The sequence below is a fragment of the Oryzias latipes genome, chromosome 12 (genome assembly GCF_002234675.1).
Source record: "Oryzias latipes chromosome 12, ASM223467v1".
NCBI lineage: Eukaryota > Metazoa > Chordata > Actinopteri > Beloniformes > Adrianichthyidae > Oryzias > Oryzias latipes.
The window spans coordinates 7,062,990-7,088,544 of NC_019870.2; the positions used below are offsets into that span (position 1 = coordinate 7,062,990).

The 25,555-nt window shown below is 36.6% G+C and overlaps 1 protein-coding gene across 2 annotated transcripts in view; it reads left to right on the plus strand.

The window, feature by feature from the left end:
- lamc3 (laminin subunit gamma 3) overlaps positions 1–25,555 on the plus strand; it is a 151,830-nt gene that overhangs the window by 27,517 nt on the left and 98,758 nt on the right. For both annotated transcript variants that reach the window (XM_011481525.3, XM_011481527.3), the window contains exons 3-4: positions 2,625–2,755; positions 11,393–11,559. In XM_011481525.3, coding sequence (XP_011479827.2) covers positions 2,625–2,755; positions 11,393–11,559 — 298 coding nt within the window. The remainder of the gene's footprint in view (positions 1–2,624; positions 2,756–11,392; positions 11,560–25,555) is intronic.

Consider the following 25,555-nt stretch of genomic DNA (forward strand, 5'->3'; position numbering starts at 1 on the left):
TTCTTATCTCCGTAACAGTCTGATATCATTATTGATACTATATTTATTTATGTCTGAATGTAAACGGCTGGCCCGGGACCAGAGAGCCTAATTTCGTTTTATCATGATAAAATGACAATAAAGTTTCCTGATTCCTGATTATTTTAAAGAACCTTTTCAAAAATCTCATTTGAACAAAAAACGGGTACAAACATTAAAACAATAAAAATTAAATAGGTTAGTTAGATCATGTTAAGTCTTTAAAAAAAAAAGGTAATGCATATTTTTTAGAAATGCTTTTAGTTGAGTAGGAGGCTTATTGTTAAATATTCATGATAACGTCTTTGTTTTTTACTGTAAAGCATTTTTGATTTCATCTGTGGCATGTGCAGCAGACATCAAGCTACTAACTTGATGACTTACAATAAAAAAGACAAATTGTACTTCTTTACTTTGAATCGGTAGCATCCGAAAACGTACTAATGAAAAAGATGGAAATAAATCTGTGTGTTTGAAGAGCCCAACTCAGGAGACAGAAGTAAAACTTGCCAAACTTAAACATGTTAAAAAATTGAACTATATGTGTCTGAACAAAAAAACAAACAAAAAAACAATCATAACCTAATGTGAGAGTCCAAAGCCCCTAAAGTTACATATAACTGAAAACCATGTACCGTATTTTCCGGACTATAAGTCGCCCTTTTTTTCATAGTTTGGCAAGGGGTGCGACTAATACTCCGCAGCGACTTATATTAGAAATAAATTGAAATAAATACATTGTTAACCCTCCTGTTATGTTCATTTGTGAGGAACAGAGATGATGTTCCTGGGTCAATTTGATGTATGAGGTATGTTAAGTGTTAAGAGTATGTTAAGTGACTCAGAGAATCAGCAAACTTTTTTTTACAGTAAGATCTTGAAGGCTAACAACATAATATTCTATTTTCCAATGATTTCATAGATTCAGAAATGCAATAAAAATAACAACTGTTTCTACAAATACAGGATGAAAACAGAGTATTAGTTGGACAATGATGCTTCATGAAAGGAATAAATAAATAAGTATGAGAAAGAATTACTGTGAAATTATGAGATAAACAGTCTGCTATGATTGTGTAATATGAGGTTGTGAAAGTTATTAGTTCTTGGTCCCAGATTTTGTCAAATAAATTTCCCGTCAAAATGCGACTTATAGCCCAGTGCGACTTATCTGTGTTTTTTTCTACTTTATAATGCATTTTTGGGCTGGTGCGACTTATACTCCGGAGCGACTTATAGTCCGGAAAATACGGTATTTAGTTGTGGTTTCTTGTTAGTTCCAGGTGCGCACCAGTTAGTTCCTAGTGTGTACCATAAAAACCAGCACCAATTTTTTATTTTTATTTTTTTTACTTTTATCTCCCTAAGATAGGGCGATAGAAGTAACATGTGCAGCTTCTACACATCCGCCGGTGAAAGGTGAAGGTCCTGATCGTTCACGTGGCTTGTGGAAAGGTTTTTCAGAAAAGCCTTTTCTTCTTAAGAAAGAAAAGGTGAAAAGAAGACAGAGAGTGGAAAACCGAAAAGCATGGTCCTGAAAATCCTGAGGACTCATTTATTCAGATGATATGATGACTGAGAGGAAGGATCAAACTCAGCAAACACAATACAACTGAAAACAGTCTTAGCTTGCATTATTTAAGAGAAGAAAACCAGGAGCACTAAACTTAAAAAATGCGATGCGACTAATTTTCGAGGTACATTTTTCTTTAAAGTACATATTTTGGTCAATTCTTTCTTCGAAATCACCTGAATGTTTTCTTGAGCAAATCCCTGTGTGCTTTAGGTAATTTGATGAGATTTAGAGACAAAGATGTTGCGTAATTTCTGAGAAAAGGGTCAATGAATGAATTCAAAGTATTTTTTTAGTCTGAAGCCCATCCGCTCTAGTCTTCCTCCTGACACACTTCAAAGACATCTCTAGGGAGGTCTTCACAACACACAGCTTTTTTTTGGAGTCCCAAACCAGGAAGAAGCAAAAAGATGCTCTGCAGCATTATTTTTTTATGTCATTTGTTTTCTCTTAACCTGGCCTCACTTTTATCTCCTACTCTACCATTGTACTTCCTGTTTTGGCTTTCTCTGTGCGTTTTGCTGTCTCTCTTCTCCCACTGATGCTTCATCCCACCTTTATCTTTGCAATGGGTTCAAAGAAAGGAGCTTAAATCATATCAGGTTTGGGAGCTTTGCCAAGGACAGTTTGTTATACTGAAGTACAACTGAGGTGTTTTTTCCTTTTACTTTCTTTTAATTTTTATTAATGTTTTGCTCACATTAATCGCTTATAGCCTTCCTGCTATATTATCAGTATTTCCCCTTCCACAGTTTTATTCTGCTGATAAATGTTCAATCTAGTCTGCTGACCCATTAAGACACCACTAATTTGAACTCATAACTTTGCAAAGACTTTTTGTTTATAGTCTGTTTAGTGGTGTTTTGCCCTACTTGCCTCCTGCTTGTGCCTTAGCAACTACAGCTGCCAACACACAGTCCCTATGGTTCCACTCCATTTCTCTTCATTTGGCAACATCAGCTTGTTAGTTTTTAATTATGTTTGGTCCCAGTCTTTTTTTTTTCATCTGTCTTTTCTTTTCTTTTCTTTTCAGGAATGGGTGACAGCCACTGACCTGCTCATTTCTCTGGACCGCCTGAACACTTTTGGAGACGAGTTTTTCAAAGATGCCAAAGTTTTGCGCTCGTACTTCTACGCCATCTCGGATTTCTCTGTGGGAGGCAGGTAATGAAACTAGAAACTGCACATTCCGAAATTCCCAGAAGGCTTTCTTTAAAGTGCTTTAATTTCCACCGTGCAGGTAAATAAACATGGGATTTTAAGCCACCTTTGAACCGACCACCTGCGCATGCAGCTCTTTCTGTCATATCCATAAGAGTAATTTGGAAAATCGAAAAGCTTGGAATGCTCATGAAGGCTGTCAAACAGCATTTTTGTGCTTATAGAATTACACCTAATTCACACCAAAGCAGCAGCAGTGCATATGTGTCATGTCAGATGCGAGTAATCTGCTTCAGAAGATTCACACCTGAGACTTCATAAACCTTTCTTACTATTGACAGCGATGCAATGCTAAAATTTAGTTGGAATTTAGTTGAGTTTTTTTATTTTCCCACATCTCCATGTCAAACTGCAGAGCTACAGCCAGAGAAACAAAGGAAACAAGCTGCAAGTCTTAAAATTAACTTTTAGTTTACTTTCAAAATAAAACTTTCCCATAACTATCACAGAGACAAAAACAGTACGCATCGCACCAACAACTACTGTGAACTTTGCACTAAGGGCAACAGGAAGTTAGTTGTTGAGGTAGAGAAGCTGAATCTACTGTACAACACAACACCCAGTTTATAAAGACAAGGCGGAGAAAAAAATGGCGCTCAATAACAACAACTTTGGGTTTACACAGTGGACGTGTCAGTCCAAGTGCAGCTCTAATTCTACATTCACACCTGGCTCACAAATGTGCATTCAAGTGACAACTTTCAAAGAAAAGTTTAAGTAAATGTGCGTATAAGTCAGTTTTTGGGCTCTATGTACAAAGCACGCTGTTAAACCAGTTGAACCTTAACCAATCAGGGACTCGGATTTAGTAGTGTCATATTTGTAGCGTTCTTTTTAAAACACGGACATGACAACTGTTTTAAAAGTGACCATGACACAGAAAGTGTTGAGATTGTTTTGCTAATCAAGAAAATATGTGTATATCAAAACTTAATTGTTCTTAAATGGATTTTTCCTCATAAAAAAATGACTTGCTTCTCAAAAATCTGTTTGGACGGGTACTGTGTGGTACCTGCGTCTACTACAGGGTTACTGAACTTGGTTTATGGTGGTTTCATTACAAATATTTATATTTAAAATATACCTGCACATAAAAATCTCTAAACATTGGAGTTATGAAATAGCTGTTTCACTGCTTTTTATTACTAATAAACGAAAGCTTAATATTTAAAAAACGAAGACTTGCTGTTAGTGCATCAGAACATTTGCTGTTGCAAGTTGAGAATGTTCTGTAAATGAAGCAAACATCAGCTTAAATAGATTGCATTTCGTTTTGAAAAACCTGAATATTTTTAAGTTGCTTTTAACTTTAAAAAGTAACCATTGGGAACCGCAGAATGAATTTACTATCCCGGCCACTTGTGGGCGAAGGCAGGGAACACCCTGGACATGTCGCCAGTCACATATCACACATCCATTCACTCTCACACTCTCATCCATGAACAATTTAGAGTTGCCAATTGACCTATGAAGCATGTTTTTGGATGGTGGGAGGAAGCTGGAGACCCCGGAGAGAACTCACGCATGCAAACATGCAAATTCCACACAGAAAGGTTCCCCATTGAACCGGGGGCCTTCTTGCTTTTAGGCAAGAGTGCTAACCACTGTGCCACTGCGCAGCTATTGCGGTTTGTGTCCAGTCAAAAGTATATGACACCAAGTCTTTTATATGTCAGAATAAATCTGTAAAACAAAAAGCCTGGAGCAAGATCAGTGAGGTTTGCACCACTTCATTTTGCACCAAGCCTCTTCCAACCGTGAGTCCCCGCGCTGGTATCAGGTAGCACCAGTCCAGTGTGAACCCTGTAAAGCCAGTTGAAGAATGCCCGTTCAGCGTGTTTTTGCACGCCACAGGCCACATTTTTATTTTCACATGCCATCAGTCGGAATTTAAGCTTTTGAAAAGCCCATGAAGATATCGTTAGTTATAGTTATAATCATAGTTATAATCAGTTCTCTTTTTAGATTAATTTAAAAAAAGGCATAAAATGTTAGACGAAGCAAACAAGAATTGTTTAATAATTAAAATTCCATATTTGTTAAGCTTATATCTAGTTTTCTGACAAGAGTTTTCATTTAACCAAATAAACATTGTTTTTTGAATCAAAAGTTGATGAATTTGTGATCAAATCCTGTTAAATTTGGAATCAAAACGTGAACTTTGGTAGGGATTTCCGTTTCTGATCAGGAAAAAAAAGTCCACTGAAATCTGGAGGAAATGTTTCTGCTGGAGCAACCGCATGATGGGTTGCAACCAAATGACAGCAAACGTTTGATCACTTGTCACAAATAATCACATTTAATGCATTTATATGGGATTACTTATAAAGCTTAGCTTGAATTCACCATTAAATGCATCAGGTTTTTTATTTAATTATGATGAGAATAAAATGAAGTTAAATATAAATTTCAATGTTTATGACAGAAAAAGGGACATGGCATTTCTGTTCATAGGCAGATAGCTTTATATAAACAGTATTTGCAACAATAGCTGAAAAAAAAATGACTTATAGCATTAGTATGCAGTCTATTGGAAATATCAGGAGAGCAGAGTCATTGTTAGTGATCTATAATGTGGATATTCTGTATACTTCCCAGAGCATGGAGTTGCATAAAACTGGGATAGTGTATGTGTGCAAAAGCAAGATAAGTGGCTAGCTCTTCATCCTCTACTTTTTGCTATCTGTCAAGTTACCCATCTGATGAAAGCAAACCAAGAATTCCCCGTTCCCCCTCCACCTCTCTTGGTTTGTTACTCCCTGTAATGAGAAAGAACACGGCACTGCGGACCATGCTGCACATTTTCTGCTGCAGACAGGAGTGGACGATTAAGTCGTTGAGATGAAGCCTTCAAAGAGAGTATAAACTTGATCTGACACCTGTCATAAACACTTAGGATCAGCACAGCGGCATGACAAATTACCCATCAATGTCCACAACACCTGAGGGACAGACCCACACAGCACCATGGTACCCTTAAATCTAGGCTTTCTGATCAAGTACACATGCTTTCACACCACACTGCTTCACGTCACATCTGCAAGTCGCATGCTGCAAGATTTGTTGTGATTTTCCACAGAATATCGATAGGACCCAAACTCAAGGGAGATTTGAGAACACCTGCAGTGAACTCAAATGTTAGAGGTTTTACGTAGAAGGTCATTGGTTCAATCTGGATCAAGAAATCTACTTTTGCAGAGCCATAACCTAAAAAGTTGACCTTTAATCTCAATTATTTGGGGAAAGCTGCTTATTGACTAACAGTTGAATCTGTGCACAGTATTGCACAGTAACTCTTCTTCTTTTAAATTATGTAGATGCTTGACCTATATGCCTTCATTAGGTATTGAAGTCTTTGAACCTACAACTTGCAGGAGTCCAGGATAGTCCATCACACAATAACAAGGTGATCTTTGAACCTCATTCACACATGTTTTTTGTGATAACATTCAGTGTTCCCCCCTTTTTTTCATTGTAAAATCAATTCATTTAAAAGTCAAATCGCACCTGTTGTTTCTCATTGTCATCACATTATTTTAGGATAACGCCCTGCTGCTTTTCAGATTAGCAGACTGGCCATATGCAAGAAGGGGGATGTAACTTCTAAGGGTTCGTGGTAAACAGAGCAGCATCAGAATGCAATAAGAAAGTCAATTTTATAACAACAAAAGAAATATTACAATTTTCAAGATAGAGTTCTGCATTCCTGGGTGAATTAAACAATTTCACCGACTCGACAATTGGCTTAGTCATTTTGGGTCTGCTAAAACAAATATACTCTATTTTAGTCACAACTGCCCTTATGGCTAGATGCGGGCTGTCTGTGGTAAAAATGGGCAAACGTGTACGAGGCACGCAAGTGGCCTGCATGAAATAGCAAAGTAGTAGACTGTTCAGTGAGGTAATGAGCAAATATGTTCATGCACATTTTTCCTATGGGCATGCTGTGAGCGCCAAGTTGTAGCAAACACTCATGGAACGTGCCAGGATAACGTCAGGGTGAAGTAGGCAAGATTCAGGCGTGTCATACGGATATTTTAATTTTCTTTTTACCCACCCCAAATCCTACAGACTGCTCAAGTGGCTCATAAGTGCTGCTCATGTGATAAGTGTGCGCTCCTTGTGTGCCCCGTACAGGTTTGCCTATGTAACCTGTAAGCTTTACTATTGACTAGTCACTAGAGTGTGATGTAAGGGCACCGTATGACAGCATCACATCACGTCATACATCAAAGGTGTGAGCAGCTTCCATTGCATTTACCACAACAATCACAAGTTTCATTTTTAATGAGGCTCAGGGGAATTGCAAGACACACCGCACTCTCTTTCAGATGCGGCCGCTCCTGACAATAGCTTAACCACTGAGTAATGCAGTATAGTCTAAGTGACTTAGATTGACTTTAGGCCCTTGTTTCTTATACAAAAGGAATTTTCTGTGTTCTCTTTAATACTTTTAGCTTGTTGTTGTCCTTTTCCATTTTCAAATTTAAAAAGAAAATTCTTATGTGTTATCAAATTTTAGTTGTAGGTTAATATGTTGTCTTTGCCTTCTGATCTATAGATCTTCCTTTGAGTTGTAATGTTTTTCAGTGTAAAAACTGATCAGTGCATTGTAGACTTGTATTGTCAACAAAACAAAAAAATCTGTCACACGGCAACTTTATTGCGCAATAAAAAAAAAACAAGTTAATGTCTCAATCCAGAAAAAAAAAAAAAAATCAATGGTTGAATTTAAAGTCTTTCTATAACAGAGTCTGTAAGAAAAGTTTAAAGAAAATGTTTTGAATCCAAACATTTATTCTTTATTGTTTTGGCAGGTGGCCATATGTTGTTTGTGCCCTCAGTTCCCCAAAATATGTCCAATTAGATTCATCATACAACAATTTTCACAAAGGTCTAACATTTTGACTGGAGTCACTTTAGTGTTACGTGTTGTTGGCAAGGCAAGTGACAAAAGAAATTACTTAGACCAAGCCTCTGGCTGGCAAAACCATGTGTCTCTACAGCAGCTGACTAATTTTGACATAAGTTGTCATTCATTCACAAGTATCTGATCACATCTCCTTGAGAAAAGCAGGCAGCCTGCCAGATGTACCACACACCGCAAAGGCAGCTGCAACTACACTCCAGAGGAAAATATTTCAACAAGTCGGAAGGTGTAAATGTGTAAAAATCCTGAGAAAATTGCATAGCAATTGTGCGGCCATGGTGCAACGGTAGGGGTTCGACCTCTGATCAGAAGGCAGAAGGTTCAATTCCCACTGGTGGAAGGTTGGTGCCAGTGTGTGAATAGCCATCAGTGGGTGAAAGGGGAAATGTCGTTGTGACTGTAAAGCGCCTTGTGCCTTCGAGGAAGGTAGAAATTCACTATACAAGGCTATGCCGTTTACCAAACTGAATTAATTTTAACAAATTGTCTGAAATATATAGAAAATGATTTGGAAAGTTTTAACCCATGATGATCCAAGACATTTGTGTCAGTTTGACTAATTTTGTTTACAGAAAAATAAAAAATATGTGCTTTTAATTGCAACAAAATATTGTAAATATTGAGCTTTTATTTATTTATTAAGTAACGCTGTCTTTTACAGTACTGTACGTACAGTGTACTTAAGTGGTATTTACATGGTACTTATTGTGGTACTTTTAGGGTATTTACATGGAACTTTTTATGGAGTTTACTTGGTACTTACAGTGTGTTTACATGGTACTTTCCGTGTCTACTTTGTACTTACATGGTACTTACTGTGTATTTATGTGGTACTATTTGGTTCACAAAAAGTACCATGTAATTACCCAGTAAGTCCCATAAAAGTACCATGTAAATACCCTGAAAGTACCCAGTAGTTACACAGTAAGTACCATGTAAATACCACTTATATACACTGTAAGTACTGTACTTCAAAAGAAAATGTTACCATTTATTTTTTTCAAATTAGATCATGCAATAATTTCACCAAAACTCCTGTGTCCATTCTTGCTGATCTTCTCACTTGAGGATGTTTTAAACACATTTTTTCAACAAATCTATTTTTTAGATGGTTGTACAGTAATGTACAACTGTTTTTACATTTTTTTTTAAATTTAAGTTGAATTTCTGAAAGAAAGAATGAATTTTGTTCGCGTTTATAGATTTCTTTCTCCTAAAATCTTTTTCTTGTTGAGCCCAATACAATGCTCTAGAAAAAAAATCTAAGTTACATTATCACATTTAAAGGAATGCTTATTGTTTTTCCTGTTTGTAAAGGCTAACTCCATTGATTAACAACTGTCCACAAGAACGTATCGTTTTATAAAAGTGTGCAGAGTTCTGCCTAACAATATTTTTTTATAGAAGACTGCAAAAGATTTTCAAGGTCCCATTTTACACCCAATATCTAATCATCTTGAGAAAAAAAATCTTTCAAAAATCAAGTTTTGGGTCTGAGAAACTTGTAGGTGAAATCCTTCAAACTTCAGGAGCCATTTAAGAGATTCACAGAAAAATGTCACTGATGAATCACCAAATGAACAACCTTGGTCAACACAATAAAGCTATATGTTAACACTGTCTATGAAACCAAATGTAAAAAACATTTTCTTTAAAAAGAAGCCTTGCTAATAGATGTTAGTTGCTTATATATGTTTGGATTTCTTTGAGAAACTTTGTGCAGGAACTGAAGTAGGTGAAATAAATTGTATTTGGTTAATTTAAGGAGAACACCCTTTAAAGGTTTAAACTTAAAATTACACAAACCAGAACATTTTATCGTTAAGGTAACATCCATGAATAAATTGTTACAGGTCAAGAGTCTGACACAAGAAACTGACAATGTGGGGCTTTCACAAGTTTGAGGTGTTTAAAGCAATGAGAAGCAACTGAGTTCATTGTAACTGAAACCAGGCGTGATTGTTACACGGCAAAGCAGTTAAGCATACCGCAAATGTTCAAAATAACCACATAAAAACAAATCTTTCCATTTGCACATTTATTATATGGTCAGCACTAATGAAAAACACAAAAGCAACACTATGGTCGTTTTTGTTTCTTAAACCCTGGTATGATTCCAACCAATGCCGATTCATGACATTACAGTAAATGAGAGATCATGGCTGAACAGGCAAAAGTTATATGAATCTGAAGGCCACATTTTTTTTTTCACATGACTTTGGATCAAAATTGAAGAAGGATAAAAAGGATTTCAAATGACTGAAAAGCCATTTGTGGTAAAACTTGTTTTTAATGTTGGTGCAGCAGAGCACATCCCCTCCTGACATGTGTCATGACCTTCTGGGTGGCTCCATTATGACTGAACAGAATGACCACAGCAGATCCACTGCAACCTATGGCACGCTCACATTTAACGTGTTACATTTGTTATTTGACCCTTGACTCTTAAGGCCTCTATAGAAAACAGCATTGATTTAAACAGGTATGCTTTTTTGAGCGTTTGAAACGATAAGCAATAGTATCGTATTTTCCGGAGTATAATTCACATTTATTTTACATCGTTTAGCCAGGGGTGCAACTTATACTCTGGAGCAACGTATTTATGTGTTTTTTTTGTGCATTTTTTTGGCTCCTGCGACTTATAATCAGAAAAATATGGCATAGTTTGAATCGGAACTGAGGTAACGTGCAAAAGATTACAGTATTAAGGACGATATACTTTTGCATTTACCTGCTTCAGCTGGAAACATAACTGGAAAACATTTGCTTCATTTAGCTGTGTGTGCTTCTAGTGGTGTGGTTTGTGGGAGGGGCTGAGTCACAGCACAGGCTCCAATGCTAAATAGACAAGAGGAGTACAATGCCTACTTCATATACAGTACAAATTCATGTTTTACAGTTTTTCCTTTCAAATAGTCAAAAGAGGTAAGTGAAAGCTCATTAAATCTAGAGACAAAGTTACTTGGTTGACAACACTGCAGACAACTGAAGATGACACTGTGACATAAGAGGTACAAAAAAACCAAAAAAGCTAGTTCATGGTAGATGCCTTTCACAAGAGGAAAAATAAGAAATGGGTTTAATTTAGAAAAATAACAGACAGCAGTTCATGATCTGACACATCAGTTTGCAGCTCGTGTATGATCTTTAAGAAGTGATGAGAGGGAATGTTTGGAAAATGTCACAAGTGTGTGCAGTGCTTTTGCATTTACACAACATTAATATATTGTGATGCTTGTTAATATATTCACCTTTTTTTCTTTTCTTTGTTTATCTAAGATTGAATTCACTTCAAAAATATGTGCCGACAAATTCACGGAGATGCTTCCTTTGTACCTTCTACTGAAGACCAATGAGAATAGAAAAAGTTCAGATTAGATTAATCCTCAGTAGTTATTTGGCTTATTCCTTCTTTTTTCTTTAGCAGTATTTTAGCCATTGTTAAGGGACACAGCTAAAAGGATTCATCAAACGTAATAAAAGCTTTATCTTAGATCATTTTGGGGAGATTACAGGATACGACGCCTCATTGAGATGTAAAAATTCACCCACCTGTGCATGATTGTGGCTCCTTTGGTGTCATACAGTAGAAACAGAGAAAAAGTCTGTCTTGGCATATTTTACCCATATTATACCCTTTTTCCACTTAGGTGCAAGTGTAACGGTCATGCCAGTGAGTGCGTTGAGGGGGAACGTGGTGACTTGGTTTGTGCCTGCCAGCATCACACCGTGGGAGCTGACTGCCAGAAATGTCACCCCTTTTACCAGGACAGACCCTGGGCCAGGGCCACCGGAGACTCCGCCAACGAGTGTTTGAGTGAGTAGCATGATTTCGGGGTGCTGTCATGAACTCGCTCAGTGCAGCCATCTGGAAAATCCACAGGGCAGTGTTAAATTCAAGTGACAAGCTCACACTGTCAGGGGTTGTGTAAAATCCATATGAGAGTCTGCCCTTCATCACTATGGGGGAAAAAATATTTAAGAACCGGTCGACTGGCACTATCATGTCACCATTCAAACTAAGTGTCGGAGAGTTTTATTAAGCTGCAAATAAACCAAAATCCCCCTTATATATAGGTGAACAAACATACCTGCCACAAGGGCTGAATTCATTTTTTTTAATGGGCAAAAACAGAGAAAATAGTGTTAGAATTGTCATGATCCAGCCATATTGTTTTTACAATTCTTCCTCCTTTAAATGAATAATTTCACCCCCACCACATACTCAAAAACAAAATTTGCACTCACCTAGTAACCGGTGAAAATACATTTTTAACATGTTGAACGACTTCCCTTCCAAAAAATAGAATGACATCACAGCAGCAAAACCGTCAAAAAAAAAAAATCAAAATTCACTAACAAAATTCATTTCAGGAATATTCAAAGGAAGTTTAAAAAGTTCATGGGATGGCCACAGGAATGATGATCTAGCTGCCATTTCGAGTCACTGTGTTAAATTTGGCGATTGTCACATTTCTTCCCACAAAATGGAAAATTGTCTTCACAAAATTTCACAGGACAAAGGTTACGTATACAGCCACAACTGAAATTTTGTTGACCTTTGACCTCGGGTAGAGGATCTTCCAAATAATTTTCTTTACTACCTTCTAAAAATTTAAACACTGACTAGGAATTTTAGTCTATTGCCACCTAACTCCTCGAGCATCATTAGAAAGCTATTTGGGGAAAGAAATGTTATATATATATATATATATATATATATATATATATATATATATATATATATATATATATATACATATATACATATACATATGTTTTAATTTGAAATTAGCGTTAGTGTGGCGAGCTTCCAAAAGTTGCGTTCCCCTGTTGGTCACACATTTTTTACCTGAAAATTGGAAACATTGTATTCTTGGCTCAAGCTGAATAAAATAATATGAGGTAGGATGTGATAATATCAGGAATGTGGACATGCTAAGCAAAAAAACCTTTGTTGCCAAGGAAATCCAAAAGTGTACTTTTGCCAATTCCTCTGAAACGTACCTGTTTGTCACCCCCAGACGACCAAAAATAATATGTTTGCCATGGATGTAAAAAAACAAACAAAAAAAAAACAGAAAAGCTGCTATTTAAAAGAAAAAAAAAGTTTGTGAATTTAACATATGATTGCAGCTGTGGTGCAGCGTTAGGGCAGTCGACCTCTGATCGTAATATTTCAGGTTCGATTCCCGCTTTGCCCGTCCATATGACGAAGTGTCCTCGGGCAAGACACCTGAACCCCACCTTGCCTCTGGTGGAAGGTTGGATCCAGTGTTCGGCAGTGGAGCCACCACTAGCGTGTGAATGTCTGTGTGACTGGGTCTGTGACTGTAAAGTGCTTTGGGCCTTAGAGGAAGGTAGAAAAACACTACATAAGTATACGGCATTAACCATTTACCATTTTACATGTCTCTGACCAGGGTGACAGGGGCAGGAGGGGTAATTGAGGGGCGTGTAGCAGTCGCTCAGCCAATGAGGGTCAGTGAGGGTGGCACCTCCGGGCCATAATTAGCCACTCGTGGCTTTAATTTTAATATATGCAGATGTTATCAGATTCCTTTGTGTTCAAATTGGACCCTATGCATTTATGTTTGCAAGCCTGCTCCCATCTGTGTCTGTTATATACGAATTAACTTGGCTCATCCCTCCATGTTCTTTTACTGCATGCCGCCAAGGATGAAATGTAATTGGCTCAGGGATGAAAACCTTCAAAGGACAGTAGCTCCCAATTTTATTTTCTTATGTTTTTCTTTTTGTGTTTTGCTTAATTCTATTAAGCAGCAAGTTTGTTTTAATTACTCTCACTCTTAGTTCCAAGCAGATGGCGTCTCAAATAGCCTACTGCACCCAATTTAATCAAGGCTCTATATTATAAGCGTGGCTCACAAAAGCAGCTCAGACTGTAAAAGTGTAAAAGCTGAACCCCTCAGTGTAATTGCACTGTTCTGTGTGCCATAAAAATAACTCTGACAGAGTTTGCTCTGCTGACCTTTTATGTAAATTACAAACACAAACTATTAATGCAATATTGGGCTTGGGTGAAAAAAGTTTTAGAAGGGTTTTTTTTTTTTTATCCTGGTAATTAAGGGAGTTGAATGTAATCATTATGGAAAGTAATTCATTATTAATAAAAACTTTAAAAAACGATCCATCAAATAAGTGTAAATTAAATTTGTTTGATATTGTAAGGAAAGACTTAATTTTCTGTAAAGTTGTTTTCACAAGTCAATACGTTTTAACTAAAAAACTACAAGTGGAAAAACATGATAATAAACTCATTATCTACAACATAGAAGCAACATTTCAACTCTGAAAATAATAACAACGTTTTTTAGGACTTTTGAAAACCGAAGCTTACTATGCATTTTGAAAATGTTGTCCATCTTTTGGCATATCCCTACAGGGGTCGCCACAGCGAAGCAGCTTTTAGATTCCCACAGGTGGTTTGGCAAAGATTGTTTTACGCCAGATGTCCTTCCTGACACAACCCTGTATTTTATCCAGGTTGGGGGCCGACACAGGGAGACCCAGACTTGGGGGGGCCCCCTGTGGCTACATAGTTAGGCAGTAGCCTGAAGGGACATGCCTAAGGTTTTCTGCGCCCCAGTATGACCCACAGCCAGCTGAGCCAAATGTGAGCCATGTTCTATTTTAAAATAACCGTGCTTTTTTTTTTTTTTTTTGAAATACAACACAATATTTTGAGAAAAGTCAACTTACTGCAGAAAAAAGACAAAAGGGAGAGGCAACTTTTGCTTTGGAGAAAAAATTTAAAAAAAAATTCAAATAGGCATCGTCTACAAGGAGGAAATTCTAGACCTCTGAGTTGGGGGAGGACTGTTGGTGCGGAGTAAGCCCGCTCTCATTTCCCATCATCCATCTGTTTACATGCTCCTCCATCCAGCCGTAGAGTTTTGAGGCAGCTCGAGTGACACAAATGAATCTAGTCATCTGCAAGTGGATGCATCAGAATGATGCTTGTACCATATCTTCAATGTAACAAAAATGATCCTTTTCAAACACCAGTTTTTTTTTCTGCTTCTGATCCACAACGATTTGAATAAAGCCTAATTTTCTTTATATAAGTCCTCCATCATCAGTAAAATGCTGAAGAACATGTTAAAAATACAAAAAACACCACTTTAGCCGGAGTTTAGTTGAAAATTAAGATGATGTGTTGAAGCCCTGCCTTCAGAGGTTTTATGGAGAGCATAAAATGGGCAAGCTGATTCACCTTGATAATAGATGGGACAAAGAGCAGCAGAAAAGAGAGAGCTGGACTTCCTTACAGAGATGCTGATGCAGTTAAATGATTTAGCCAAGACAGCTTTATTAGTCTGGCAATAAAGTGTTTTAATAAGGTGCAAACATATTGGCAGAAAACAAGAAAATTAAACCACTCAAATAAAAAAATTAAACAAAAATAATTAAGGATCAGCTGCAATGCTGGACAATGTATATTTATGTATTTGTTTGATGCCACTCTACACTGGAGTGACACTTTTGTAAGGAAGATTTGTGTTTGGAATTTCCCAAAATTTCTCTGCCAACTGAAAGTCTTTCACTCTTGTTTAGACGGGGACCCAAAGGGTCCACATCCTGCTGGGCTGTAGGATCCTAGTGTGGAGAAAAACAACACCACAGTTTGAAATGGAAGAATATGCATTGTGGCATTGACAGAAACAGTTTAGGAAGTTTTCCAGTGCCATAAGAAACACATTTACTTATGCTGCTCATTCAATAAATGAACTTTCCTCAGAAATACGTCAAATACGTTTTTATTTACATCTATGGTTCTGACAGACATTATTTTTTTGTGTGTCTTTTTGTCAAATCTCTTTGTAGGACTTAAGTCACGGGTTAGCAAAAGAAGTAATTAGTTTACAAACTTTAGATGCAGTCTTGAAGTAATCCAAAAACAACAAAATAACTCTTCTTCTTTCCTTTTAAAATGTCTTTATATTGAAGTTAAAGGGCAAAAATAACCTTTAAACGCTTGTGTTTTCCAATTTGTACCAATTTAAAATGAACTACTTGGTAGTTAGATCAAATGGGAACAAATGTGTGACCTTTTGAGACACAAAAACTGTTAAGGTTATCAATTAAGTATAATAACAAAGACACATCCAAAGATTAAGAAAATTAGCTCAATGAAATACAATGGATGAACTGTTTTACAGCATTTTATGGTTGATTTAGTTTTCATTTAGTCTTTTTAGATGGTCAATTGTCAGTTCTTGCTTGCAAGAACAACATGCATTATAGTTCAAATAAATTTAGGGGAAAAAAAGTTAAGTTAAGTGCATTTTTGCAATTTTTAAAAGTGCATTTTGGGGGGACCTCAATACGGGACATTGTGGGTGAGTTCAGCATTTGACCTTGAGTTTTAAGTATCCAAGTCTTAGTGAGGAAAAGTTAAAAAAGGGACATATTGAATAAAATATTTAGTAATTGACGTTTTCCCGCTCTGAGCCTGAATTCAAGTACAGCATGCAGCAGATCTCCAAAGTTTTCATTGCATATTCAATTTACAGGTTCATCTGTTTCAGAAGTCCTGCACTTTCAAATCCTTTTCTTTTTCCTCACTGCTGTGAAGTTAGTTATAGCAACGAAAAAAAACAACAACAACAAAAAAAAAAACAACAATGCTCCCTGAGAACAAATTGAGATGTTCCTCTTCTGTCCTGTTAACCTTATAATATTAAAAATGCTGGAGACGGATGGATATTTACTGTCTTCTGATAAAGTGAAAATGTTTACTATAATAACATAAAATTCCTGTCACGGCGAAAGATGTTATCAACCCAAAATAACTTCAATCTTGTATTTCTTTGTAGTGTATAGTCTGATTAGAACAGGTGTTGATTTGATTATTATATTTAAGATTTTAATAATTAGCTGTATTAAAAGGCTAGTGCATTTTTAATCGAATTAAAATCAAGTTTCTTTCTTTTCAGTATAACATCTTTTGGGTTTTATTTCTTGCTGAGGCATGGTCACATTAGTTTTCAGTCTTTAATTATTCACAGCTGTTTCTATTCAGTTAATTATCTCACTGTATTTAAGTTCATGGTTTCAGTTCATCAGTATTAAGTTCTATGTTTGTTATCTGTGCGGTTTGCTGTGTTTGAAGTATAGGCCTCCCCAAACAATTTAGTATTGTTATGCTTTTGTTAGTTTGTTTCCATCAAGATTATGTTTCTTTTTTTTTATTCTCATCACAAAGCTTTTTCTTATTAAAGTTGCCTTCAGCACTCTCCAGATGTTATATGCTCCAGATAATATAAACTAAAAATCTTGTATCTTTTTTTTTTTTTGTAAAGACAATTGCATTCATAACAGTCATATATTTTTCAATCAGTTATGTTTTTGGATTTGTAAATTTTTGTATTTTTGTAAATTTTCTGATTCTGAACCTTTTGGCGACTCAAAATCAGATTATTTTCAGTGGAGACGGCTCAGTGTCAGTAAAGCGGAGTTTCATATGTAAAATAAGGAGCTCAGAGACACGTCCCTAATCCAGATGAAACGTCCCGTTTCAACATAAAACAATAAAGAGGAATGAAAATACTCTATTATATTAGCATTAGGACGTTGAAAATGCCAAAAAAAAAAAAAAAACTATGCTGCTCCTCCTGAGACGGAAGCGTCACACAGACGTAGAGATCTTGTCTTTAGTGGAGGAAAAGGATTGAAGTGGAAAGCTGCAGGGATGCCGATGGCGTCATCGGGCTGCAGAGATCCTGCAAACCACCCATCAATGAATAACACATTGATAAATCATAAATCAAACAAAGGAGCTTCCAATTATTGGGAACGTCATCAATAAACATTCAGCTCAACTGTTAAACTAAGTTTAATCGGTCTGCTCTGCTGCTGTGTTGCGTTCACTTGCTGATCACCTCCACTTTAATCTCGGAGTTTTTTTCTCGTAAATTTACGGTTTAAAATCTTGTAATTTTACTTTTTTTGGTGGCCCTAAAACTCCGTCGTACCGAATTTGTGCTTCGGATGATGCCGTTGAGTTGTTTCTTTTGTGTGTAGTGTGAGCCCTGTCGGCTACAGTATATAATGGCTAACTTAAAATCTGTGTGCAGGTTTTTCACAATTTCATGATCTTTTTATATATTTATGAGAGATCTATTGGTTGATTGTGCATTTGCACAAGGTAATATTTATCTATTTAATTATGAACAGTTTAGGACTCCATATCTACGTTACAGTAAAAGGAAATGACTTTTTCCCCTTTGAAATTGGACATTTGAGAGCAAAACCTGCACCACAAAATAAATTAAAAGCTATGCAAGCTGCATATTACTTGTCAATATTTATTACCAAGCTACAATAAAAGCAACAATAGAAGCTGTCGCTGTTCAATCAGGTTTTTTATTAGACTGTCTTCTATCCTGCTTGCCTAACATGCAAATCGTGCAGTTTTTTCAATCTCGCATCTAATTTTTATTTTTAACCCTTGTGCTATCTTAGATGACCCCACCCTTACATTGACGTGTTCTCCCTACCATGACAAAGGTGGATAAAGGTGGAAAGATTTCATGTAATCCATGGACACCAGTGAAGATCACAGATCATTGAAGAGAAAAGGTTCAGCGCACTGTCTAGTGGGTCTAGATGACCCAACTCCCAACGTTACAGTGCCTAGGATAGCACAAGGGTTAAAACACAAATGCCATATTTTAAATGGATTTTTTTTTTTCGTTTTATTTGTCCTGTCCCACAGCTGAGCAAACAGATGAAAGCTAAAGCAGATTTTGCTGTTATAACATGGGGTTATAATTCTTCTGACACACAAAATGTACATTTGACCACCTGCTTATTCACTCTTCACAAATATGGACATGGGTACTGTTTTTACACCCCTGTCAAAGAATATTGGTTATGCAAATCTTGTGTGTACCTGTGAATAAGTGTGAATAAGTCTTGGGAGATAAATCTTCCATCATTGTTGTATAAATGAGGTGTGTGTGTATGTGAGAACCAAGTCATGCAATTTACTTATGAATGTTACGACTCTGTATTAACGACTGTCCCGCCCCCATCTCCGCTATCTTAACCCCTTATACCCCATCTCTAACATCCTACTCTCTCCCTCTCTTTTCCTTTTCCGTCCGGTACAACAAGGAATGCATATAAATATAACTATAAATTAAGCTTAGCCTCAAACACAAAAGGGGTTTATTCAAATATGCACTCTGTTTATCTGAAAATCCATAAACCCTTGTTGTAACAGCAAAATCTGTCCAATACAAGAGGCCTTCAGCTCTGATGTGCTTGGTCAGCTGTTGGACAGGACAAGTTAAAAAAAAAAAGTTAAACAACAAGTGTGTATGTGTGTGTGTGAAAGACAAAAAGAGCATGTGTTGTTGGAGGGTTACTTCATCTCTGTAGGTTTGGTGGTTGGTCAGACATTGCATTCATCTAGAAAATTTAATGTAAAAATGAGAAATGACTATGCCTGCAGGGATTGTGGTCCCTTTCTGCAAATTATTTTGCAACAGTATAAAGAAATAATTCATATAAAGTGAAGATGACTGGAAAGAGGTTTGCATTTCCTGTCATAGACACACAACAAAGTGGCACCACTCTCCCAAACCCATTTCCCGCTGCTGAAAGAGGGCTCCAAGGCATCACAGAGATTATTATGGCACGAATTCAACACCAACAATATGAAAGCAAACTGGTTAAATTGTAAAAGAAATGAGCACAAATGTTTGTTTATTTTTCTTTTTTTTAATTCTTCACCATTTGAAATGCTCCTACATTTACACCTCTGTAGCAGCCATCCTTATAAAAACGAACATAGCACATCACCTGACTAATGTTGGCACTAATCTTTAAACTTGCTGAAAAAGTCATGAAAATGCATAAATTAGAACCAGAAATGTTATGTAAATGTGATTGCAAGTGCTACAGATCGCATTCCCATTACAGAATCAGTGCTAATAACCTATAATTATCAGGTCTGAAATGTTGGTGCTGCTTTTAAACTTTTAGCAATTTCCCTATTCATTATTATGGTTCACATTAGCAAATTTTGTATTTTGCCTCATCCTTTTCAGAAACTCATTATGCTCTTTTCATGCATTGTCTCATTTGGTTTGGGAAATAGTCACATCACAGTCACTTTTGCATTAAAAAGCCTATTTCCTGCCACCCACACTGCTGTTAAAAGTAATTTAGATTTAGAAAAAAATACAGTAGCATTAATGAATCTGAAAGCTACCTTTTACATATTTTTATATAGCTTTGATTCCCAGTCATTTTGCATGGTTTGCTTGCTATGCCATGAACCAGCTTTCTTCAGGAGATGTTGACTGAAAAAAACCCACAGGAGATGAGGAGGAGAATAACTCTTACTGCATGTCCGTGCTAATTTCACTGAGACTAAACCCCTAAAGAGAAATGTGAGATCACTGTTTATGTCGGTGTAGGCATGCTATGCAAATTAAAGAGGGGTTGAAAATGCTCAGCAGGAGCCTAAAAGTGCTGCAGGACTTGTCTCTCAAGGGGAAGTTATTGTCACATTTTCAGCAAAGGCATTACACCATTCATTTGTCTCATAGGCACAAAACGGGGTTTATTGTAGTGAAGGTTTCCAATTAGTGAACAAAGGCACACAGAAGGGCGATTCAAGTCCTGTGTGGGCAGAACCTGGCCTTTGATTTGCCAAATTACTGATCTCCATTAGCTGCTACCAATCCTTCTGTCTTGTTTTCCAATTGATTTCAAACCCCTTTTTAGTTGTGTTTTTAAAAGAAAGACAAATGTTTTTCCTTTACTATACCTAGGGCACAACAACCCGAATGCACCATTTACACCGGGCATGTGTTGAGAGTTTAAGAACCCCCCTTGGTGTTCACACCAGACCAGCGGCGGACAAGCAGGGAGCAGCCGGGAGGGGATTCTTCTTCTTTTGTTTTTCTACTGTGTACCTCTATGCTGTTTGCCAGCGCTTGTCTGCCACCTACAGTTGGAAAAGTCTTGGTGCGAAATGTTGAAGTGGTGAAAAGTCTTTCTCCAGGATTTTTCTTTCACAGCTCTAGTCTGATGTATGAAAGACTTGGTGTCAGAGAATTCCCATCGGACACAAATCCTAATCATTAATTTCTCCTTCGTGATCTAAATGTTGGCACTTCCGTGTTTTGAAAAGGACGCTACCCATCTGTCATGACGAAGTCCAAGTCTCCGATTGGTCGAAGTTCAACTGTTTGACGTTCAAGCAGTCGAAAGTTCAGCTGGTTGAACTTGCAGCGTGCAAGTTCAACAAACTAAAAACTAAAAACAAACAAACTAAAAAACTTGTGTAGCAACACGTAAATGCGAGGTTAGAATTTGGAAATCTGAAATGCGGGTTAATGAGCCAAAAGTTGCTGTTTAAATGCGAGTTGCTGCGGCTGGTGTGATTGTACCGAACTGTTTCAAAAATTAAAGGGGTTTATGCAAATATAGAGCTTCTGTGTCTAAACAGTACAATTGGTTTCTCAGTGACTGGACAGTAAAAGTTTAAAAAAAATGTATGACATCAGAGATTATGTGTACAATTTAGACACAAATTCTTTATTTATAGAAAATATACTGCATAAACTGTACATGTGCTTCTTTATCAACTTGTAGTTTTGACAAATAAAAAAGGAAGAAGTATCTTGGTTTGTTCTGTACAGCTTTAGAATTTTTAAAGTGGTATGGAAATAGGTCTTTATGTGCATCAGTAGTTAGTGCTTAAGTTTTTTCTCAGGGTTGTGCATTATTATTATATCAGAACTTTATATTTTCTTTAAATCTAACATTCAATTCCATCTGGACTTTAAACACCGTTTTAAAAATAAAACCATCAGACTGCAGCATATAATCATATAACTGTGCCTTCAGGATTAATCATGTTTTCTTTTTTCTTTTCTGCATGAATAAAGTCAGGAAAAAGGTACTATTAAAGGAAAAGAACAGCGAAGAAAAAGTATTTCTTTGTGGGATAGAGAAAAGTAAACTTGTTAAAGTTGTTTTAGGACAAACGTTTACTGATAGGAATGTATCAATCATTTTATGAGATACCAAGAAAATATATTGTTCCATCTTCATTACCATTCTATCATAAGCTGGTTTTAAGACTGATCAAACTATGTAGCTGTTAATTACCCATGAATTTAAAAAAAAAATGATATATTTGTATGTCTAAAATTTGTTTCTATCACTGTTAGTGTAGATTGCATTGATTAAATATGACTCACAAATAACTTTAAAACAATATCCGACCATTCTTCATTTGAATATCTACAGTGTGTCTCACCCGCAGCAATGCAGACGATCTACTGTTTGCTGAGCTGGCTTTAGCAGCAGGATTGAATTTATGCCTGGTGTCCTTTCAGTGCATGAAGGCTACACATTGTGAGTGATCCTGAGGCTGTGGCTTCCCTAGAAAAGGACTGGGGGGAAAAACAACAACCATGTTGAAGAGGTGGCTGTGGGTGGACAGGCCTGTAAATGTCATCCAGATGGTCAATCATAGCCTGAAGAGAATGTGGGGTCTTCGTGTTACCAAGATGTGGGGAAAAAGAGAATGTAACCGTTTGGTCTCGCATTGGTGCCTAGAGCAATCCTCATACCACATATCGAGACAAATTAGTGGTAGAGGCAACACACTCTAAAGTGTTTTCTGAAGGATTTGTCATTATTTCCTTTAGACTGTGAAAATTAGTTAGAGACTGCCGTCATTTAGTATCCTAATTGTTATCATGGAGCCGTTCAGTTGCCATTTGTGCATGGATGCCATTGGCCTGTTTCATGGAAACAGACGCATCCTTGATTGCTGCTATTTAAAGCCAAACAGTTCCTATGCATGCATGTTGGTAATAGCGGAGCCGGTTAAACTGATATTTCAGACGAATTGTGCATTTTGTGGCACAAGCCCCATTGTTATTAATTGGAGAAAATTTCCAAATTGGCATTCAGTGTGTATGCATTAGTATGCTAAAGTAAATTACAACTTTATCAGTAGCAGATTTTTGCCTTATTTTCTCTATAAGTTGAACTTTTCTCGTCTTTAAATCTAAAATATTTTGCAAAGGAGCATCATAGCCTACCTTCCTAGTACCTTCCTGATGCACTGGGAAATGACACGAACACAGCTGCACACTGACAAACATCCAAGACAGCAAATGAGGGGAACCCATTGTGTCGAGATGAGATTTTTGACCATAACAATGGTTAGATATCCTAAATGTGGTCACCACTTGAGCATTCTATACAGTGTGCGCCCACACTTTGGTGTACTGCAAAAGGAAGACATAAAGCAGCTGTCCCCTCTATGCCTATCCCAAATGATGAGATTTATGCTTCATTAAGTAACTATTTTGGAAAAAAAAAAAAAAACTTTAAAAAATGTTTCTAAATTCTGGTAATCCTGAAAAAAATGTAGTATTTAGCAATTTTTGCAATAAGTAGCATTGATTTTTAACATCAAAAAGAGGATTTTACAGAATTAATTTGATATTTTTCATGTTTAAAAGAAAAAACCCCACAAATTTAAATCTATTTTAATACATTAAAAGTGCTACAGCAGCCTCTAAAGACAGAGAAAAGTAGAAATAAACATTCACTCCCAGGTTGTCTTAGGGATAATGTGCTATTTACCACTCAACTAAACCTGACTGATTAAAACAATTACAGATAGATCCAATCTGATTTGGAATCACCAAAAATTGCTTTGTCTTCTAAGGAGCTGCGAGTGCCTGCTGAGGGAGCAGATTGACAGATCTTATTGGCTGTGGTCTAGCTCAATATAGCATGTCAGCAAGAGAAAGAGAGAGTCAATCCAGCAATGATCAACTGTGGCAGCAGTACCTTTGTTAATCACAGTTGTCTCCAGTAAAGGTTTGCCAAATTTGTAGATAAAAAAACAAATAAATAAAGGAATCGTAGGAATCTTTTACGTCATGATTCAGAATCTAGAATCCAGAAAGCATCGGTTCACTTTCGGAAAATGTGTTGGGGTGCAAGAGCACACATGCAGTGTGGCGTTTCCCCCCAACATTATAGAGTATAAATCTACCTCTTCAAGTTAGTGTGATGCTTCTCCAACATTTGTGATCAGTGGAGCATGTAGCAGCTCGAGAGCTAAAGGTGAGCAGATGCATTAGACCCCACACGTCTATTGATTTTTTTTTGTTTTTTAACTTTAAAATAGCCTTCTCTCCATAGATTTTATTTATAAGCACAAATGAATGAACTGCATTAATTAGGATTTTTAGTTTTAAATCATTACGCATCCATTCAATTTAAATCCCTGAAAAATGTAAATATTTAAAAAGAAAAAAAATACAATTAAAAAAAATAATAATAATAACCTTCCACAGCTATAAATAATCAAAGTGCGAGCCATTGTCAGGTTTGGCAAAGATTTCATGAAAATCTTTTTTTTTTTTTAGTCTTAAACACGTTTTTGGGGCATGTTTCATTGAATCCAACGTTTTAAGCAAATATTAAATTAGTCATGTTTTTATTGCTTACAGTACATGTTTTTTAATACATGTCATTACAATTCATGAGTCCCCATCTTTTTTCTTCCCAGATAGATGGTTTCACATCTTTTTTTATGAGTTTTGTTATTCTTACTTTCCAAACTTCAAGTAATTTGCTTCTATAGCTTCATTTATTGTTTCAAATTTATACTTTCCACTTATTCAACTTCATTCATTGTAGCTTTCAGCTCTTAAACCACTGAAGAATCACTGATTTGCTCTGATCTCAGGTTTTCTATTGTAGTAATACTATTTTATCTATGTAACAAATCCCTTTTTTAATGCAATAACGAAACAGACAATACAGAAATGACATAAAAAGTCTTACATTTTTCCGAGAAATGAAGATATGCACCTAATTTCCCATTCACTTTTGAGTTCAGCTTTCGCACCTTTAGAATCACCTCTCCCTCAAGGCTGGAAATGTTTGATCAGATTCTAAAGATAATCACTCAGACCAATTTTGTGTGAGTTTGCCAAGACCCTTTTCTCAAAAGGAACAGCTGAACTTAAATAATGTTGGTAGAAATGTTCCCTGCAGCAAAAAAATGAGCTGCAAGACTCCATCACTGTGGGGGCAGGGCAGTTAGGCCTGCGCAGTTCACAAAGGCACTCACTCGCCCACTTGTTGAGGATAATGGTGAAGAATGACTCATCAGACCATATCACATTCTCTCCACTTGTGTGGTGACCATTGCACATTGTTTTTACGCCACTTAGCTCTGCATTTGTCTTTTTAAAGAGGGGTTTATGCAAGCGGCATGCTGCTCCTCCTGTTTCATGCTGGTCTGTTTTCTTTAGAAGAAATTGGACTAATCTAAAAGCACTGCAGTTTTCAGGAAGTTAAGCTTTTTTTTTCAGCTGACTTTTATTTTTTGTTGTCCCAACATTGGCTACATAAAATTTCTAGGTGTTCTTAAAACTCCTGGGTGTTTTTAAAGTACCTCTCAGGGGTGATAGGCGAGAGTGAATATTAGGTCAGGGCTTTGGCTATGAAAGATGAAGTTTTATGGAACAAGTAATTATGTTCAACATTTAAAAGCTACACGAAGCTTATGTGATCGTGGTTTGTTGCTGTTTTAGATCATTTTGTAGGTGTTCTTTTTTATGCTGATGATGTTCTGCTCTGTTTTTATTCACCTATTACATTTTCATATGTCTGTTTTACTGAAAACAACTTTGGGTAAATTCATATTTTCTTCAATTAAACACAGGCTTAAAACTGTCTTGACGTAGATCTTTTGTGGTCCATTGAAGTTAGATGGTGTTAAGACTTGC